General features: G+C 44.7%; 1 protein-coding gene across 5 annotated transcripts in view; it reads left to right on the forward strand.

Moving 5' to 3' along the window:
- Positions 1 to 21337, forward strand: part of LOC143787817 (6-phosphofructo-2-kinase/fructose-2,6-bisphosphatase 4-like) — an 88513-nt gene that overhangs the window by 41269 nt on the left and 25907 nt on the right. For 2 of the 5 annotated variants that reach the window (XM_077276913.1, XM_077276914.1), the window contains exons 1-7: positions 11263 to 11517; positions 13580 to 13696; positions 14630 to 14726; positions 16397 to 16463; positions 16775 to 16849; positions 18429 to 18485; positions 19415 to 19536. In XM_077276913.1, the coding sequence (XP_077133028.1) occupies positions 11310 to 11517; positions 13580 to 13696; positions 14630 to 14726; positions 16397 to 16463; positions 16775 to 16849; positions 18429 to 18485; positions 19415 to 19536 (743 nt within the window). In that variant the 5' untranslated portion in view covers positions 11263 to 11309. Of the gene's footprint in view, positions 1 to 11257; positions 11518 to 13579; positions 13697 to 14629; positions 14727 to 16396; positions 16464 to 16774; positions 16850 to 18428; positions 18486 to 19414; positions 19537 to 21337 lie in introns of those variants that run through there. The other 3 variants (XM_077276917.1, XM_077276916.1, XM_077276915.1) reach the window with 2 other exon arrangements.

Genomic DNA, 21337 nt, shown 5'->3' on the forward strand with positions numbered 1-21337 from the left:
TACCTTAAAATGACCACTTGGTGGTGCCAGAGCACCACTTATATATAATGGTATATCGCAAACCTCTAAGTGATTTCTACCCAAAAGTTATTTTACAGATGCTAAAATTACATTACATACTCCGCACCATGGTCATGTAAATGTTTTATTGTAATATTTTCCACCATAAATTGGGATTATTTTAAGGGATTCTATAATTTTTTTTTTACATGTAACGTTTTTTGCTCCCGGCGGTCCGCCACAGCACGGCGCAACCGTCGCAGGACGGTTGCGACGTGTGTCATTGCGTCGCAAATGCGTCGCTAATGTTAGTCAAGGCAGAAAAAACGCATCCTGCAAGCACTTTTGCAGGATGCGTTTTTTCGGCAAAACGACGCATTTGCGACGTAATGCAGTTAACGCTAGTGTGAAAGTAGCCTAAGGGGGATGAAATAATAATCTGATGGAGTGTTTGGTCTTTAATCTTCAGGACAAAGCATCAGCGCATTCTCAAGTCCTATTGCCATAATGGTGGTCACGCGCAGCGAGTGGCTTCCTAATGCAACACAAGGGTTCAGATTCTTCTGTATGGGGGGGGGAATAATTTAGGAGGCAATTTTGGGGACTGTTTCATACACCAGCCTTAAACATAAAACCCACTGAAGTAACGTGCTATATTCATGAAGCGGTACACTCCTCAATTTTGCCAACTTTGAGCCGTCTGCAGCCCAAAAAATACCAGTTCACCGCTGCAAATGATTGTGAACTTGTCGCATGGTGTTTGATTTGAGTAGTTATTAAACCCTGCCGACTTTTTTTGCACTCCATTCGACAAGTTTTGCAACTTTTTTTATAGCAGAAAACTGTCATGGAGGGGATGATAATACTCTGCGGACAGATTAGCTTGAAGTCAGCGGGGGAAATTGAAACTCTACAAACAGCGCCCGTTTTTATGGCATTTTTACTGTCTTTTTTACAGATGCAACTTTCTCTAAGTATGAAGTTGTTTCGTGTTTGTTTTCCATAGGCTTCTATAAAAGCATAAAAAAATGATAAAAGTGAAAAGAAAACAAAAAAAAATCATCATGGAGGCCTAAAAAAAGGAATTCAGTAATTTTTATTTTTTTTTTTTAAATTCATGATTATGATTGGAACTATAAATAGTGAAAAGCTATTCATGGCATTCAATGCACTAAGCAATTAAGAGAAGCTAAAAAAAAGATGGAACGTGCATAGCAAGTTGTTTTGGCATTGCTGTTTATTATGTTCATGTTTTTCTTTGTGGTGTTTTTACCACTTTTTGATTCTGGTTCCAGGAAGAATCTGCATAAAAAAGACACTGTGTGCACATACCCTTAAAATGGCCTAGATATGGTCAAATCTGGTCACTCCGTATTGTTGGGGAGCGCCAACTACAGCCCCCCTAACATCTACCAAACCCAATCTGATATCGGTAGGCTTTGTCGACAGACACTGGATCCGACATGCTTGATTTCTGACTGTTGATCCTTTTATTCTTCCTGGAAATAAGCGGCTGCCAAAGTAGTCTGGCAGCAACTTTATCACGGAGAACACAGGCTGAGCGAGCGCTCTTCAGTATGTGAGAGCCAAGAGTGATACATGGCGGCCGAACAATCGGCTGAACCATCAACTATCTGTAGTCTATGGTTGGCTATAAGTCTGCAGACATTGTGGTTACGTGCCAACTAGATGTGCGCGGCCTCCCTCAATGCAAGTGTATTGAGTGAGGCTAGACACGTCTAGTCTGGAAGTGGCCAAAAGTATACAAATCACATATTTTTGGCACCAAAAACCAAACTATTGTCAGAAAATGCTGCGTAAAATACATACTCTTTTTAACGCGGTTTTGTGTGCATTTTTTATGCATTTTTACTTTCTCTTTTTTTTTTTTTTGAATGGGTGAAAAACACTGAAAGAATTGACATGCTGCAAAAAACCTTTTTATGGTTCAAATCCGCAAGGAATAAATAAGTATCGTGTGCAGGAGATTTCAGAAATCTCATTCACTTTGCTCGTACTGCAAAGTTCAGAATTTTACAGCCTTGAAAAAACACAGCGTGTGAACAAGCCCTTTAGAATTTGGCACTCAGCAAGGTTTACCAAACACTGTTTAGGTTGTGGTCATTCTACGGTTTTTAACCATGGCAGCCCATGGAAATACTGGAAATGGATGTTTTACCTGAAAAAAACATCTGGCCGGGCGTTCTTGTAGGAGAAACCGCTAATTCCCTGCAAGATGATTTTGCAGGGAAGCCATAAAAAGAGCACAGTGTCATAGGGTTGCTGTGGTTAAAAGCCACAACACGACCATGGTGTGTGAATGCAGCCTTAATCACTCCTGGACCACCCATAGACTTTTAAAAATTCTGATGGTCCTACTTTTAATCTGCAGTGATGTTCCAGGGGAATGGCAATATCGGGCATAGGTAGGTCAGTGGAGGGAGGAAACACAAGGAGTTTGGCCTTAGATAGAGGGATGACTTAATGTTAGAGACAGCGGAAAGACAATCACTGGTGTTTTGTAGTAATGCAGGGTTAATGTCAGGAGACGATGTGTATAATTGGGGGTCATCAGCATAGAGATGGTACTGGAAACCAAATCCAGTGATTGTTTGTCCAATAGGGGCAGTATACAAAGAGAAGAGGAGGGGGCCTAGGACTGATCCTTGAGGAACCCCAACAGTAAGGGGAAGAGGAGCCAGCAAAAGATACAGTGACAGAGCGGTCAGAGAGATAGGAGGAGAACCAGGAGAGAACGGTGTCCTTGAGGCTGATGGAGCAGAGCATAGTGAGGAGGAGCTGATAATCCAGTGTCCAATGCTGCAGAGAGATCCAGGAGGATCAGCAGGAAGTACTGACCATTAGATTTAGTTGTTAGTAGATCATTAGTGAGGGCAGTTTCAGTACAGGTTAAAGAGCGGAACCTGGATTGTAGGGGGTCAAGAAGAGAGTGATATGAGAGATAGTGGAATAAATGGGAGTGGACCAAGCTTTCCAAGAGTTTAGAGATCAAGGGGAGATTAAAGACGGGTCTATAGTCAGCAGCGCAGTTCTGGTCGAGGGTTGTTTTTTTAAGTAATGGATGTATGCTGGCGTGTTTAAATGAGGAAGGAAAGATACCAGATATGAGGGAGAGATTAAATATTTTAGTTAGGAGAGTGGATTTAGCTGGGGAAAGGGACTGGTGGAGATGTGAGGGAATAGGGTCACTGGTGAAAGTAGTAGGCCGGGATCACACATACGAGAAATACGTCCGAGTCTCGCATGGTAATACCCGGCATTGCCGCCATCACTCAGGATCGGAGAGTGCGGCCACATAGCAATACATGCGGCCACACGCTCCGCTCCTGAGTGACAGGGGCAATGCCGGGTATTACCATGCGAGACTCGGATGTATTTCTCGCATGTGTGATCCCGGCCGTAGGGTGAGAATATGCAAGGAGCCTGATCACTTCTTCTGTGACTGGTTAAAAGACAGAGAGTGAGATAGATGTGGGCGGGATGAGGATGCATAACATTAGGGGATTGGGAGTAAATTTCCTGTCAGATATAGTCAAATTTTTATTTTTTTTTTTAAATGGCCAAATCACCAGCGTTGATGTCGATGGTGGAGGCCTGTACTGTTTGGGGAGGGAATGGAAAATGTCAGGGTCTTTTAGAATTATTGGATAGTGAACTGATGAGGGTGTTGAAGTAGGTTTGTTTGGGGAGGTGAAGGGCGGAGTTGTATCTTTTAAGCATAATTTACAATCCCCAATTTCAAGGTAAATTAAGATGAAAATAAAAATATTGAAATATTGAAATGCCCCCTCCAAATGACTTGTATAACCTCACGGAAGCACAGTGTGTAAAATAAAATAAATGTAAAATTAATACTTATAATAATAATAATAATAATCTTTATTTATAGGCTCTGTGCACACGATGCGGATTTTGCTGCGGATCCTCAGCGGATCCACAGCTGCGGGTCTGCAGCAGTTTCCCATGAGTTTACAGTACAATGTAAACCTATGGGAAACCGAAAATGCTGTGCCCATGCTGCGGAAAAAACTGTGCGGAAACGCAGCGGGTTACATTCCGCAGCATGTCAATTCTTTGTGCGGATTCTGCAGCAGTTTTACACCTGCTCCATAATAGAAAACCGCAGGTGTAAAACCGATGTGGAATCCGCACAAAAACAGCGGAAAATCCACAATAAATCCGCAGGAAAAACGCAGTGTTTTTGCCCTGCGGATTTATCAAATCTGCTGTGGAAAAATCCACAGTGGACCATTCTACGTGTGCACATACCCATATAGCGCCAACATATTCCGCAGTGCTTTACAGTTTTTGCACACATTATCATGAAATGTATCAATAAAATTAATAAATAAAAAGGCTGTTCCTTAATCTAAATTGCTGATATTAACCCCGCCCCTGTAAAAACCTGTTTGATATATAATGAAAATTGTTACAGGATGGGAAAAATATTTTTAAATGTATTTTAATGGTCCCTTCTTGCCTTAAAAAATGGAGGGGACACTTATTTCCTTTATTTTCTGATGGATATTGTCCGATATCAGCAAAGATAGGAGTGAAGAATATAACGGTGACATAAATTTCATCCCAGAAAAAGACAGAAAAACAAATTGTTTTTTAACCACACGCATGGAAAAAAAAAAAAAGTGGCTGGTCAGAAATGGGGGGAAAGTGGCCCAGTCTTGAATTGGGTAAAGTTACCACTTCAGTGCTAAGAAATATTAATGAATTAAGAAGAAAACGGTTTGTGACAGTGCCACTGCCGCTGTGGCCACGTGTAACCCTGGACCTGTTTGACAGCAGTGTATGTACATGGTTAGGAGTCCAGCAGGATCAGCCATGTTGCTAAACGGTTGACAAAGGTTGAAGCAATTTACATTCCTGACAGTTGTAATATGGATCATAAGTCAGAACTGAGTCATCCGATAGATAAAGACTGTTTGTCTTTTTTTATATTTGAAAAAAAAATCACGTTTCATATATTGCAAGCAGGGGTGGATTAAGGGTAGCTAGCGCCCCGGGCTGTTCAGATACTGTGGCCCCCTGGTCATGTGATGGGGTCATGTGATGGGGTCATGCGACGGGGTCATCATATACCTGAACCAAATTATTCCAGAAAAATAGTTGCTGTGTGAAACTATAACCTGTCAAACATCCATTGATCTAGTCAATTTACCCTTCAGTTAGGAAGAAAAAAACCCCAAAACAATACTATCACCATAAGTGCCAGTATTCACAGGAGATCTGTACTTAGTATGCAGTGTCTGTGTAGAGGTTATACAGCGATCACTGGTGACATTATACACAGGAGCTCTGTATATAGTATACAGTGTATAGTGTCAGTGTATAGGTAACACACTGACTCACCAGTGACGTCTCTAGGTGAAGTCCTTCATCTTTCATCCAGCACAGACCGCCATCACTTCATCCAGCCAGGACTCGTCTCTGCAGGAAATAACACAGTTATCTCGAGCTTCGCTTTGAGAACACATTACTTAATTTTTCCCAACTTCTACATTACACCACATGAAGAGAAAGAGGCAACAGTGTCACTCTACACAGTAACAGGACCGCCCCCCCCCCCCCCATTTAAAACAGTGTCCTCAAAAAATTAAATAAATACATCACTGCAGTAATAATATCCCTTAATTAGCCCCTATGGTAATAATAATACCCCCCATCCTGGCCCCGTGTATCTCATTCCTGGCTCCAGCCATATGTTCTCCCATCTTGCACTCATGAGTATCCATTCTGCCCCATATGGTCTCCCCATCCTGCCCCATCAGTCTCCATCGTATCCATCCTGCCCCATGATCCTGCACGATCTGTCTCCAATCCTGCCCCATGTCTTTCATTCTGCCCCGTCTTTACAGTCGTGCCCCGTATATACATTCTGCCCATGTCTCCAATCCTACCCCATCTATCTCCAGTCCTGCCCCCAGTGTGTCCAGCATCTCTGCCGCCAGTGTGTCCAGCATCTCTGCCGCCAGTGTGTCCAGCATCTCTGCCGCCAGTGTGTCCAGCATCTCTGCCGCCAGTGTGTCCAGCATCTCTGCCGCCAGTGTGTCCAGCATCTCTGCCTCCAGTGTGTCCAGCATCTCTGCCCCCAGTGTGTCCAGCATCTCTGCCCCCAGTGTGTCCAGCATCTCTGCCCCCAGTGTGTCCAGCATCTCTGCCCCCAGTGTGTCCAGCATCTCTGCCCCCTGTGTGTCCAGCATCTCTGCCCCCTGTGTGTCCAGCATCTCTGCCCCCTGTGTGTCCAGCATCTCTGCCCCCTGTGTGTCCAGCATCTCTGCCCCCTGTGTGTCCAGCATCTCTGCCCCCTGTGTGTCCAGTATCTCTGCCCCCATTGTCCAGCATTCTGGCCCGGGCCCCCCGGATTGCCATTCGCAATAAAAAACAAACAAACAAAAAAAAAACACGAGTTCAACTCACCTGTCCGCGCTCCTTCGGTGAAGCTCCCTCCAATTGGCTGGCGGCTGTTAACTATTGACGTGCGGGCGCCCGCACGTCAGTAGCGTTAAACTGCCGCAGCGCCGGTAGGGGCCCGGTGAGCAGATGAGATGGGGCCCGATGCTGGCCCTCTCTGCCCACCGGGCCCATACGTCAGTCAGGGCAGTAATGCCCTGATGGCGGCGGTCAATCTGAGCGGTAGCCCAGGGCCCCCCCACACCACTGGGCCGTGGGCTACCTCCCAGAGTGACCTCATTATAATCCGCCCCTGCTTACATGTGCGCATTAATTGTGTCAGTTTGCAAAATGGCTCCCACATAGAAGGAGCAATGTTAATCAATGTTGTTATTTCAATGAACATTATTCCCAAACAGGCCAAAAGTCTGTGTTGCAAAAAATCACATTGAGGCTACGTGCACACGTTGCGGAATGTCCTGCGGATTTTTCCAGACTGATTTTGATAAATCCGCAGGTAAACCGCACTGCGGATTACCTGCGGATTTACCGCAGTTTTTTTTGCAGATTTTGTGTGGATTTCACCTGCGGTTTTACACCTGCGGATTCCTATTATGGAGCAGGTGTAAACCGCTGCGGAATCCGCATAAAGAATTGACATTCTGTGGAATAAACAACGCAGCGTTTCTGCGCTTTTTTTTCTGCAGCATGAGCACTGCGGATTTTGTTTTCCATAGGTTTACATGGTACTGTAAACTCAGGGAAAAGAGCTGCGAATTTGCAGCGTCAAAACCGCTGCGGATCCGCATCAAAATCCGCAACATGTGCACATACCCTTAGGGCTCGTTCACACAACCGTATATATTCGGTCTTTGGAAAAAACGGACAGCACTCTGACCAATGTGATTCAATGGGGCAATTATTTTGTGTGTGAAAAAAATGGCAGCATGCTTTAGTTTCTTCTATAAACCGGATGAATCTCACTCATTTAAGTCTATGGGTGCGCCAAAAAAAGTTGGATGCCACGGAGCCACAGTATAACATCCCATTTTTCCGGATACACTGCAGTTCTGTAACATGGGAAACTGTAAATGATGAAAAACTGCTGTAAAAATTAGATAATATACGGATGACAGGTGAGAAACAAATCGCCCACTTTTCTGGATGAAGTTCTGAACGATTTTGTATGCGCTTGTGTGAACCTGCCCTCTGCGCTAGGCTCATCATTTTTTCAGATTTCAATTGGTGTGAAAAAAGCAAACAAATGGATTCCATATGGGCATAGATTTTGGTGTAGCATCCATCTTGGATTTTGCTTTATATATGACACACGCGAATATACCTAAAGCTGTAAAAAAAAAAAAAAAAAACCTTTTCTTTCCTGACGTGGTTTCGATCACGTAAATGTACTTTTCCTCATAGTTTACAAGCCAATTTCTTTTGTAGTTTATGAGCTGATTTTTTTTTCTGCTTCTGGCTACCATGTTGCTTGCAGAAACTAATGCCACGTGGACACGTTGAGTATTTGGTGATTTTTTTACCTCAGAATTTGGAAGCAAAAACCAGGAGTGGAACAGTCCAAGGAAAAGTATAGTAGAAACACGTCTCAACTTCTGTATTTATCACCCACTACTGGTTTTGGCTTACACATACTGAAGTAAAAACCTCCCCAATTACTGAATGTGTGAATATGGCCTCAGGGCGCAATCTGGCAGCCATATAAATCAGACGGAGATTGGATTGTAATGCTCGGACTGGCCGGTGGCTCTCCTCACCTGAGCGTGACAGCTGCATATAAATACATGAATCTGTCACGCTCGGGGCAGGAGAGCTGCCGGCCAGTCCAAGCATTGCGATCCAATCTCAGTCAAGTATCTTAAATAATGTCTGTCGGCACAAAAGGACCAAACCTGGATCATAGTGCTGGGCATTATGGCCCCAATTCAGTAAGCCTGGCATGATTTGAACTGTCATTTTCAAGATCTTTCAGTTCTTTCTCATGTCGCCCACTGGGGCTTTTTTAGAGTCTAAAACTTAGCAAAACCTGATATCTGCTTTTTTGCACATATTGCTTTCTATGGGGTGAAAAAATGCTGCAAAAACACTGCAAGTAGTGACATACTGCAGTTTTCCAATTCAGACAAGAAAACAACGTGTGTGCATGGTAACACAAACCCCACACAACATCCATAAATAAAGACACAAAACACAATAAATTACTTTGGAAAGAAATTGGCCGTGGCGTTTATTTTTGGGTAACCAAATAGGAAATAATTTAATAAAAATGAATAAACCAAAAACTCCATTAAAATATTACCATATAACAGTATAACTTCACCAAAAATAACGTCCACATCCACCCGAGAGCGGGCGATTTACCCCACAAAATAAACGACACGACAAAAAAAAATAAAAGGGAGGGAGGGTGGGATCTTCAGAACTTGCTTGAGGTAACTGCGCTGAGCGTCCCCGCAACAGCTGTTTTATAGGTCCAGAATTCTTCCAGCTCACAGAGTTTGACCAATAAAAATCCATAAAAATTGCGGGAATAATCCCTGAGGAAAAACCGGTTTAAACCAGCAAACAACCTGCTCGTGTGAGACACAGCTTACCAAGAGAATCAATTAACCAATCATATGACAGAAAATGATGAAACAGCTAAAAACATGTAAAAAAACCTATTGCTATCGTGGTGGCTGTGTTCTCATGTGCCCCCCCCTAAGATTTCACTAAGGGGGGGGGGGCGTTCATGAGACTTCTGAAATCTCATAGACTTTGCTGGTACTGTAAGGGTATGTGTCCACGGTCAGGCTTGCTTCAGGCTTTGGTCAGGATTTTATGCAGGTAAAATCCTGACCAAAACTGCACCTGAGGTCACTGGCAGGTCACCTGCGGTGTTCCTGCGTGTTTTGCTCATTGTAGCAACATGCTGCATTCTGAAAATTTTATGGGAAAAACGCATGCGTTTTTTAATGCACAGTGGAGACGGGATTTCATTAAATCCCCTCCACTATGCTGTAACATCTGGACGCTGCGTTTTTGACGCTGCGGCTCAGCGCTGCATCAAAAACGCAGTGTTTCCTGAACGTGGACACATACCCTAAAGCGCAGCTTTTAATTTGTAATAACAAAATGCAGCAAAAACACAGCGTGTGAATATAGCCTTAGGGTATATGCACAAACTAAGTATTTTCTGCGTTTTTGTCCAATTTTTTTTTTTTTCATGCAGTTTTGCCACAAAAATTAAAGGATTTCCTTGTACCCGCAAAGTAAATAGGATTCTGGAAGTCTCATGCAAACGTTGCTTATTTTTTTACCTGCAGATTTCAGTTGTGCAGCATGTTAATTCCTGCAGTGTTTCTGCAGCATTTTTCACCTTTTATAATATATGGGGAAAAAAATGCATAAAAACGAGCAAATTTTATGCTGCGTTTTTCCTGCAAACACAGAAATGTCTTCACCAAATACTTTCAGTTGTTTTAGGAAATAACACATGTACATTAGCAGCAGTAGACCGACTCGGAGCCTATGTTTTGTATTGAAGCTTCTAATGAGCCTGTGAAGGGAGGAGGAGGAGGTGGGCTGTAACATTGCCTATTGGTGGATCCTGTGTTATCAGCTGGATATAGAGATGTCACCTGTCATTGTAATCATGCCCCTGATGATAAGAGTCTGCTGAAAACCTTTCTTGAAAGGACAGGAAGTATAGGTCCAAAAAATCCCTAGTGGCCAATGTGAAAATTGCAAGATTACTTTCTAAAAAAAAATAAAGAACGTGATATGAAAAGACAATATTGCTGATTTTTTTTTTTTTTATTCATAAAATAATTTTGTGGTGCCACAGAGCTGGGGGATGTGAGGGTCTCACTGCAGATGGCGCTATTGTTGCTGCACTAGAAGCATCATGGCCTACTGTCCTGATTGTCCAGAGGTCTCCTGGGCAGTGCTTGTGCACCCAGAGAGGCTTATATTGGGCAGTGCTTGTGCACCCAGAGAGGCTTATATTGGGCAGTGCTTGTGCACCCAGAGGGGCTTATATTGGGCAGTGCTTGTGCACCCAGAGGGGCTTATATTGGGCAGTGCTTGTGCACCCAGAGGGGCTTATATTGGGCAGTGCTTGTGCACCCAGAGGGGCTTATATTGGGCAGTGCTTGTGCACCCAGAGGGGCTTATATTGGGCAGTGCTTGTGCACCCAGAGAGGCTTATATTGGGCAGTGCTTGTTCACCCAGAGGGGCTTATATTGGGCAGTGCTTGTGTACCCAGAGAGGCTTATATTGGGCAGTGCTTGTTCACCCAGAGGGGCTTATATTGGGCAGTGCTTGTGCACCCAGAGAGGCTTATATTGGGCAGTGCTTGTGCACTCAGAGGGGCTTATATTGGGCAGTGCTTGTGCACCCAGGGCTTATATTGGGCAGTGCTTGTGCACCCAGAGAGGCTTATATTGGGCAGTGCTTGTGCACCCAGAGGGGCTTATATTGGGCAGTGCTTGTGCACTCAGAGGGGCTTATATTGGGCAGTGCTTGTGCACCCAGAGGGGCTTATATTGGGCAGTGCTTGTGCACTCAGAGGGGCTTATATTGGGCAGTGCTTGTGCACCCAGAGGGGCTTATATTGGGCACTGCTTGTGCACCCTTTGGGGCTTACATTGGTTGGGTGCACTCTGCTCATACTATAAATGGGGGTCTGCATGGCATTTCTTTACAGTAAACCTCTATACCATATGAAAAAATAATTATATGCGATTTTTTTTTATCTAATAATTTAGCTTTTTTTTTTTTTAGTTTTTTTGTAGCTGCTGCTATATGACAATGAGAAGGGATGAGGAGCGTGCGCGTCTTCTAGGAGAGTTACGGCAGACAGTAGTGGGAGGTGCGCCCGTCCATGAGACTCTGCGGTAGCTGTGGGCGGGGCGCCGATCAGCTCACTGATCAGGATCTGTATGTCCGGCTCCGTGCTGCAGACTCCTGTGCGGTGCCGGTGCTGGCAGACATGGCGGACTCTCCCCGGGAGCTCACACAGAACCCTCTGAAGAAGATCTGGGTGCCGTCTAACAATGGCCGTCCCGTGCAGCACACCGCGCAGAGGAGAGGTAGTGTGGGCTCCATGTGATGGCTCCATGTGATGGCGCTGCGGAGGGGCACAGCGCCCGGCACAGACCCTGCACTCGTGTCACCTCTAGTCTCCCCATCACCTGTGCCGGCATCTGTGGTGACGCAGCAGCTCCGGCTCACACTGCAGCGCCGGCTCCGCAGTCACCTCCCAGGCCCCTCACTTTGTAGCCGAGCAGCAGAACTTCAGCCAGGACGCCCCCCCCGCTCCCTGTGATGGCGGTGTGCTTGCGAGATACATTGGGACATACTGTTGCCATAAGGAGGCAGAGATCTGATGGCTTTCTCTTTTTTTGCTTCTCTGTAGTTGGATATTCCCAGACTGTGGCCTCGCTCCCACTTGTCATTAAATCAGTGGAATGAGATTGCATTCATACAAATTTAATCCTATGCTTCTGTTCTCGGGTGGTTTTTTTTTTTTGTTTTTTTTTTAAATATATATATATATTTTATTTTTTATTTTTTCCTGCTCTGATCAGACAGGAAAAAAAACCCAGCACGCTGCAGCTGCCTGCTGAATGCGGAACCCATACAAGTCTATGGGTGCGTGTGAAACATCATTGCACTCGGATGTCACCCGAGTGCAGTGCGATTCCCGCCGGCAGCAGAGGAGATGGAGAAGTTGAGAGCGGATCGGAGCAATGACGCTGACCACCCTCGCAGCAGAGTGTCCTTAGCATCTCGCATCCGATGTAATACTAGTGGGACCCCCGGCCTTACAGTTGTGTTCAGTGACGCCTCCTCAGGCCATGTAAACTTGTCTTACTGTTCCTGCTGACCTGAGGCAGATGCATGGGCTGTTATGTGATCGTGGTGGTCTGTCATCTCCTGAATTGCTGTTTTAGTCTCTAGTCTAAATCCCCCCATGCCCGATAGATAGCTGTCGGCTGGATGATGCTTTGGTCGCCAGCTGCGGTATTTCTCCTGGCGCCCCCATACTCAGGAGCGCTGCTGTAATATCCTGACAGAGGATGTTCCAGGATCCTTCTCCTCCCTTGACATCACCTATCAGGGGGCCCCATGCACATTAGACTGTCGGCCTTTTTCACCAGTAGCAGTGGGTTTTGATGCAGACCCTAAAAGGTCTACAGGACAACATTGAGTGTTTTTTAATCACCCGCCTCCTTCTAGAGATTTTGGGGAGCTCCTGGGACCACAAACTGCTGACAAGGAGCAGACCTCGTTCTCTTGGCAGAACTGCTGGTGCCCGCTCTGAAGGCCCACGTACACGTGAGATGAAAGTTGTGCAGACTTGATGACATCTGCTGTGTATGGGGGCCATCTGCTGTGTATGGGGGCCATCTGCTGTGTATGGGGGCCATCTGCTGTGTATGGGGGCCATCTGCTGTGTATGGGGGCCATCTGCTGTGTATGGGGGCCATCTGCTGTGTATGGGGGCCATCTGCTGTGTATGGGGCCTCCTGACTCTGGCGGGTGATAGTCCAATGACCGATCCTCCTGTGCTCAGGAGATAGGAGTCTGACAGCGGCAGTTTCTCCCCCCTTATGGAATACACATGAATGCTGGGCCATGCACCCATTAGGAAGTTGGTTGAATTCTCATTGGGCCGACCAGGAATTGCAGCACCAAGGCCCTTACCTGTCAGTTACCACCACTGCTCTTATCATATGGTGTTCAATGCAGTTTTCCTTAGTGGAAAAACCACTCAAGATGACCCCCAATTACATCTATACTGGCAAGATTGAATGAAGGCGGTCTCGCTTAGTGACCTCTGACCCTTGTGAATAGGGGGCAGCTCCTTCTGGCCTGATGCACACCATGCTTACTCACTTGGTGGATGTTTATGGCTGTTTGGAATATCCCATTGTCATGTAAGGCTTTTTTTCTGGGAGTTTTTGGAGTAGAAACCGAGTGGAGACCCTCCAAATTTCAACTCCTCGAAAACTTTGCATTTATGCTCCAAAAAACTGTGCGTGCACATAGCCTAACATATGTGGCTTTCAATGGCTCCTTCCGATACAACTTGTTTTTTGGCTAAAATATCATTTTTACGTCTCATTGATTATTATTTTTTATTTTCAGTATGCATGACCAATTGCCCTACTCTTATTGTTATGGTGGGTCTCCCTGCCCGAGGCAAGACTTATATCTCCAAGAAATTGACTCGCTATCTCAACTGGATCGGAGTTCCAACCAAAGGTAAGTGTCTAATGTGAGCGTGAATGAAGTCCCCATACACAGTAATGGTGGCCGACCATCTACCGTTTAACGAGGGGCTCCTAATTCTTCCCAGTTTGATGCCTGAAAGAGATTGGGTCATTTAGTTAACAAACGCCTGCTCCATTACTATTCCTCGTACAGAACACGTGCACGCTCTCCTGAGGGTGCATGTACATCATGTCGGGAGAGATTGCTGCTGGCCTAACGAATGTTCGTAAAGCCCCTAATTAACGTGGTGCACAGGGAGATCTTTCATGTTAAGGCCAATAAACCAGTTAATATAATACGAAGGCAGTTTGGAGAGCCTGACTTCCCATTTGTCAGCAACTTGCTATTTTCTTCGCTTCACTAAATTGGTTTTTGAAGAGTCTGCTGTCATGATGAATGTTATGAGCGTGCAGGAGGCTGCCGAGCCCTGGGGCTCCTGGGCCGAGATTGATTGCGATCGACAGCTCCGTTTTTGTTTCTCGAGGGTCCGGACTACTGTTCTCCTTCTTTCATTACTTTGCAGTTTGTTTTTTTGCTCCTCGTTGAGTTTGCATCTATGCTGACTTGCAGTAAATGAGTTCATCCCTGCACTGACCTGGGGCAAAGTCAGGCCGCATCCGGCCGGTGATCTCCACCATATAGGAGAGCAGCTGTCCAGTGCCGGACCCCCGTAGGGCTTTCATAAGTGGGTCAATAGCGGGCCATGCAGAACAGGTTTTCATGGTGGACCTTCCTGCTATGTCTATGTGACCCACGGCTCGTCTGCTTAATACTAGGACCTTGCTGGCGTGGCCTCTGACCAAGGGCCGTTCATTGGGGGCTTTGTGTATGGGTTTATTTAGAGGCCCATTATTTTTCATGTATTAAATGAGTGTTTGTTTGGTAATTGCTGCTTCTTTTTTTTCCCACCCTTTTCTGTTGCAGAGTTTAATGTCGGGCAGTACCGCAGGGATCTTGTCAAGTCTTTCAGGTCATTTGAGTTTTTCCTTCCAGATAATGAAGAAGGCCAGAAAATACGGAAGTAAGTGCATTTTTTTTTTTTAAACAACATAATCATATAGTAAAAGTTTAATTGTTCATACAGTAAAAACATAAAAGGGGTGGTCCGAATGTCTGTTTAATGTTGTAATATACTTTAATGAAAAAGTCCCTATCATTCCTTCTGTACTCAAACAGTAAAATATATACATGTCCTGTTTGATGCTTCATTTCAGAATCCCAGTGCATGCTGCATTACTCAAATGCGTCGTCATCATGGGGTAGAGGCTGCAGTCGTAGCTTCTGTCCCCACCCTGTAATGAAGTGTCATCAGTGACCCTTGTTTCAGGAGCTGGGCTAGACCCTGCTCTTCTGAGCATGCATTGGTTGTCGATTCCGATGTAGGACCTTGTCTCTGCAATATGCACAGTGACAGTGCACCCCCTCACCGGGCTTATCAGAAGTGACTCGCCAGCAAGGGAGCGCACTGTCAATGCACATTGTGAGGAGAGAGTGAGCAGAGACCCAATCCCTCTCCCCGTGAGTGACATCACTTCTCTTCAGAACCGGTGAGGGAGCGCACTGTCACTATGTACTGATAAGAATATTGCACAGTGCATAGATCGTACTGAGCATACGTTAGAATTGACAACTGACGCATGCTCAGTAGAACAGGGACTAGCCCAGTCCTTGCAATGGACTTCACTGATGACAACACATTTCAGTATCCCAGCATGCACTGGGATTCTCAAAGTCCCATCAAATAGGACGTATTGTAAAAAATAAAGCAGTTAGGTGGTGGTGTGAGGGAGGGATGGGGAATGCTCAATGAAAGTATATTAGAAAATAAGTAGATTGTGACATTTAGGATTAAAATTTACTTTTATGAAGATGTTTGTTAGAATTCTGGCAGAAATCGCCTTCAAATTTCTCAACATTTTTGCACAAAAACTTAGCGACTTTTGCTGTATTCACACCAGTCCCAGCCAGCTTCTCCGAAATAGGAGCTGCGGTGAGGCACGCTAATCTCCCCAGTGTGATTCATCAAAATTTCCGCCACTTTAGGTGCAATTAGCTGAATGCTCATGGCTTTGTGCTAATGCTCAGTGCAGCGTATTTAACCCGTTAATGCGCCATGATATAGATTACTGTTTAGTGAGGGTTACTTGGTGCCCCATGAGCGATTTCTATATTATATCTGACTGGTCAGTGGCAGGAGCACGGCTCGCACAGTCAGGTTTCTGTATCTTATCCTGTCATGGTCATCAGCTACAGATTAGATCCTATAATCCAGTACGTTCTGACTTGGAGAGACTAATGAGATGATTTCTCATCCGTGTCATTAGGGGACACAGAGGCTGTACCTCGTTGCTCCACTAGGGGGCGGACGCTAAGTGTTTGCAAGCCCCTATACTACTCACTGGTGCAGCGTTCATGTAATTGTTTGCACGACTTAGAAATCATTTGCTTTGTACGAAGTTGCTGGACCTTAAGCCAGAAGATGCCAGAAATGTGTTCTCCCGAAGCCTCGAGCCCCCCCTGTGCTGTGACCCAGATTACAGACAAAGCCGCCTCTGTCCTCACTCTGGGACCCTCTACTTACCAAGTCTGCCCCCGTCTGTTGGCAGTACACTCACTATTTTATATGCAGGTCTTCATGTGTGTGTATATGCACCTTTCATTATTATTACATTCTCCTCTACTCCTCTACAGACAATGTGCCTTACTGGCTTTAAACGATGTGAAGAAATATCTGGCAGACGAAGGTGGGCATGTAGCCGTAAGTATTTATGCCTGCCATGGCAGTAACTAACCTTTATGAGGTTTTTTTCCTTTATGTATACAACTTTAAATTATATTTAATGTAAAGATGAGAAGAAGGAAGTTAAGTGATGTGAGTGAGGAGGGTTCGAGCCTTCATATGAAGGGGTTGTCCGAGTAGTGGAAAACCCTTTTAAATGACAATGATTCTGTTGGCATTCCATTGTTAATCATTGATACTGACAGCAACGCATGGAAATGGTTAATTACTTATAACAAACTATAAACTTATGCTTAAAGCTTGTAATTTTCTTTTCCCACCCCCTGCAGGTTTTTGATGCGACAAACACAACTCGGGAGCGACGTGAAACGATCCTTAAATTTGCTGATCAGCATGGCTTCAAAGTAAGCGCTTGTATTAAGGGTCATACAACATGAACTTCTTGGGCACAACAGCAGAATCGGAATTTCCTTTACAATGTAGTTGCTGATAAGATTTGTTCCTGCCATTTTCTGTGAATGTTTTTTCAGATCTGCATTCAGAATCTACCTGACTTAGTCCCAATACACATTAGAGGAAATCCTTGTACCTGTCGATTATCGATGGGATCAGCTGACCATCCATTTCAACTCTTGCCCAAGAGATCATCAGTAGAATAGGACAGCATCCAAACTTGAGTGAAGCAAAAATTCTTTTTATTCTGCCAAAAACAGTCCAATGTTTCGACAATACCAGTCTTGACCAAGCGTGCTTCATAAAGACTACTGTTCTACTGATGATTAATTTATCTAAGTGACGTCCTTAGATACCGGGACAACCTGGTTCCTGGAAGTCCTTAGAGTGCTTCGATTCACTTTCTACTTTCGATGGTCTTGCCCAACAGATGTCTTGGTCATCAAGGATCTGGCTGTTGGCATTTCAAAGGCTGATCTTTTTGTTTCGAGGGACTTTACGTAGCTGCCAGAGGTTTCTGATGATCTTTTTTTTCCCCATGGAAAACATAGCTACTGTGAATGCGGGTAATCAGAAGAGATGGCTGTCTGCCAGAAGAATATTTGGTCTACAGCTGTTTTTATGTGTGGCCATATAGACATACATTAGAGCAGCGAGGAAGTGCAAAGAGGAGGAACAGGGGGCTCCAGACCCTCAGTTTAGTCTCCCAACTGTGGGACATTTATCATTGATAGGTGAATAAATGTCTGTTTGTGGGACAACCCCAAGCCGTACGGTAAAGCCCCCCCACCCCATGCACCTTAGACTAATGTTGGCCGCATCCTTGATATCCAAGGGTTTGACCAACACTATTGTATGCCATCCAAGTGATTGTCATGGGAGATGTGGATCGCGCATCTATGGTTTCGGATTGGCAGCTCTCTAATTAGAGCATGCGTCCGAACAAACGCTCCTGTGTATGGGATAGATGGCTACCAACCGAACAATCAGCTGAAGTGTCATGTAGCTAACAGCCGTCTAATGTCTATGGGGGTAAAGTGTAAGATGATGTCTTAGTAATGACCTCACATCTATATCTTCATGTAAAGATAAACCTACACGTCAACCCCATGACCAGATGGCTCGATCACTACGTGCGCTTATTGTCCCTGCTCGGTGCCTACAGAAACTTTATCTAACTGGTTTGCTTTTTCTTTCCCTGCACTTCACTCTACTCCTAATCTAAATCTTTAATCAAACCATTGAAAAATGTATCCGTTTTCTATTTGCAGCAGCGAAATAATTCCTTTTGTAGTCCCGATTATCACAGCTGTTAGAATGGACGTGGCTTGTCCACGGAGATTGTATTAGCCAGATGTGGTGCTGAATGAGAACCAATACCAGCCCTGGACCCCTATAAACTCCATTTATATAGATATGTATTATGTACGGTACTTTTAATCCAGTAGTACAGACAGGTGTTAGCATTAGAAATCTGCAGGTAAATACCCACGTCTTATCATTTATTTCTCATTTCATGTGCACCTGAAGACTTTCTTTGTGGAATCTGTATGCGTGGATCCTGAAGTTATAGCTGAAAACATTGTGGTAAGGTAGACCTTCCATTTTATCCATCATGCACTACTTGATCATATTAAAAAGTTTACCATATTCAGTAATTGCACAAAACGGCCACGATAAACTATTAAAGCTTCAATTATCTTATCAATATGGTTTGTTAAAAAATCAGCAGCAGTTTAAAAAAGCTGCATCATGTGAATATAAGAATAAGCAAAAGAAAGGAGGATACACTAGTCAGCATTAATATACAAAATATACATTTTATTATTAAAATATCAATTAACTGGTGAGGGGGAGAAGGGATATACCAAAATTGTCACACAATGTACTATAAAAGATGGAGGTGCATTACCCTGCATAGGTGGCAGTGGATTATATATACATAGTACCCTCCTGTGTACAGTATATTATTTCAATCAATATAGGTCGCGTTTGACAAAAAGTATAAACACCGATCACTAGAACATTAAAGATCCCTGTGCCCAGATAGCTGCTGACCACTATTGTGCATGCAAATGTACGAGCGTCATAATAATCATATGGTAGCTTAGTAGCAATAATGTGAAGGTGGTCTTTACCTAAACAGCCCAGAGAAGTGCGCATCTGACCCGACGCGCGTTTCGGTCCTGCCTTCATGTGACCATAAGCCAAAGCTGACCATACACTTTATGAATCCTCTCTTGAATTTCTCTTGACCTCCCACATATACCCATGCATGCTTGGTTCGGCTGAGCATGCATTTGTCTTGTATGGACAAGTAGAGGAAGTGGCTGCGAGACATCTCTAGGGCGGCTTCTCTCTCAGGAGAACCAAAGGATTGGGCATTGAAATTTTAAAAGCCATATACACCTTGTTTTTGTTTTTTTTTTGCTTTTTTATGGTTTGTGATCATTCTCTGCTGTGCTGTTACTTGATAAACCTTTTGAGTCACTGTCTGTATTTCCTTTCCAATTTAGCAAGTGAAGTTGGGCAGCCCGGACTATTTGAACTGCACCAACGAGGAGGCCACGGATGATTTCATGAAGAGGATAGAGTGCTACAAGAATTCCTATCAGCCGCTGGATGAGACCTATGACAAGTATGTCAATTCTATCTAAACCTATTACTTTTCCACAACAAACGGTTTATGTTCACTAGTGATGAGCGAATATACTTGTTACTCGAGATTTCTCGAGCACGCTCGGGGATCCTTCAAGTATTTTTTAGTGCTCGGAGATTGTTTTCCTCACCCGCAACTGAATGATTTACATCTGTTAGCCAGCTTGATTACATGTGGGGATTCCCTAGCAAACAGGCAACCCCCACATGTACTTATGCTGGCTAACAGATGTAAATCATTCAGCTGCGGCGCTGAAAACTAAATCTCCGAGCACTAAAAAATACTCGGAGGTCACCCGGGAAATCTCGAGTAACGAGTATATTCGCTCATCACTACTGTTCACACGTTTTGTTTTCACTAATTAAAAGCTGCGTTTTACAGTACCAGCAAAAGCTGAGATTTCAGCAATCTCATGCACATTTTTTTTTTTTTTTTTCCCCCCTGGCTAAATTGGAAAATTGCAGCATGTCTCTTTCAGCGTTTTTGCATGTTTTTTTTTTTTCAACCATAGAAAGCAATGAGTAAGTGCAAAAACGCAGTAAAAAATGCATTTATCAGGTTTCGCTGTGCTTGGTGCCAAAAAAAGAACTGAGAGCAGGATGCGAAACCCATTTATTTTTTAGATTTCCCCCCCCCCCCCCCCCCCTTCCAAGTTTAAACCATAATGTTTTGGTCTCCCTCACCTGAGAATATGGGAGTTAAGGTACCTTCACACTGACCAACTTTCCAACGATAACGATAGCGATCCGTGACGTTGCAGCGTCCTGGATAGCGATATCGTTGTGTTTGACATGCAGCAGCGATCTGGATCCTGCTGTGATATCGTTGGTCGGAGCTTAAAGTCCAGAACTTTATTTGGTCGTCAGATTGGCATGTATCGTCGTGTTTGACAGCAAAAGCAACGATGCCAGCGATCTTTTACAATGGTAACAAGGGTAAATATCGGGTTACTAAGCGCAGGGCCGCGCTTAGTAACCCGATATTTACCCTGGTTACCATTGTAAAAGTTAAAAAAAAAACACTGCATACTCACCTTCTGATGTCTGTCACATCCCCCGGCGTCCGCGCTGCTGCTCAGAGCTTCCTGCACTGAATGTGTCAGTGCCGGCCGTAAAGCAAAGCACAGCGGTGACGTCACCGCTCTGCTTTAGGGCCGGCGCTTACACAGTGCAGGGAAGCGGACGCCGGGGGACGCAACAGGCACCGGAATGTAAGTATGTCGTGTTTTTTTTTTGTTTGTTTTTTTTTTTTTACATTTACACTGGTAACCAGGGTAAACATCGGGTTACTAAGCGCGGCCCTGCGCTTAGTAACCCGATGTTTACCCTGGTTACCCGGGGACTTCGGCATCGTTGGTCGCTGGAGAGCTGTCTGTGTGACAGCTCCCCAGCGACCACACAACGACGAAACAGCGACGCTGCAGCGATCGGCATCGTTGTCTATATCGCTGCAGCGTCGCTTAATGTGACGGTACCTTTAGGATTAGTACAGTTTAATTAAATAAGGCATATATGTAAAGTAAACATCGGTCAGCCCTCGAGTTGGTCAGCCATTGTTCAATTTCACACCTTGGTCGGTCAAAGTAAACAGTGCAGGTTGGATGCTGCGTACCTCCGCAGCCTCCAGATGTTACAGCTTAATGGATAGGATTTCAAGAAATCCCATGTCTACAATGCGTCCACAGATGCCTGCGGCTCACCCGAGGAGACGGACATGTGGCGCATCTCTCCAGACAGCAGCACGCAAATTTCTATTGCGGAGACTCACGTCTCCGCAAGAT

Source organism: Ranitomeya variabilis, chromosome 8 (assembly GCF_051348905.1).
Source record: "Ranitomeya variabilis isolate aRanVar5 chromosome 8, aRanVar5.hap1, whole genome shotgun sequence".
Taxonomy (NCBI): Eukaryota; Metazoa; Chordata; class Amphibia; order Anura; family Dendrobatidae; genus Ranitomeya; species Ranitomeya variabilis.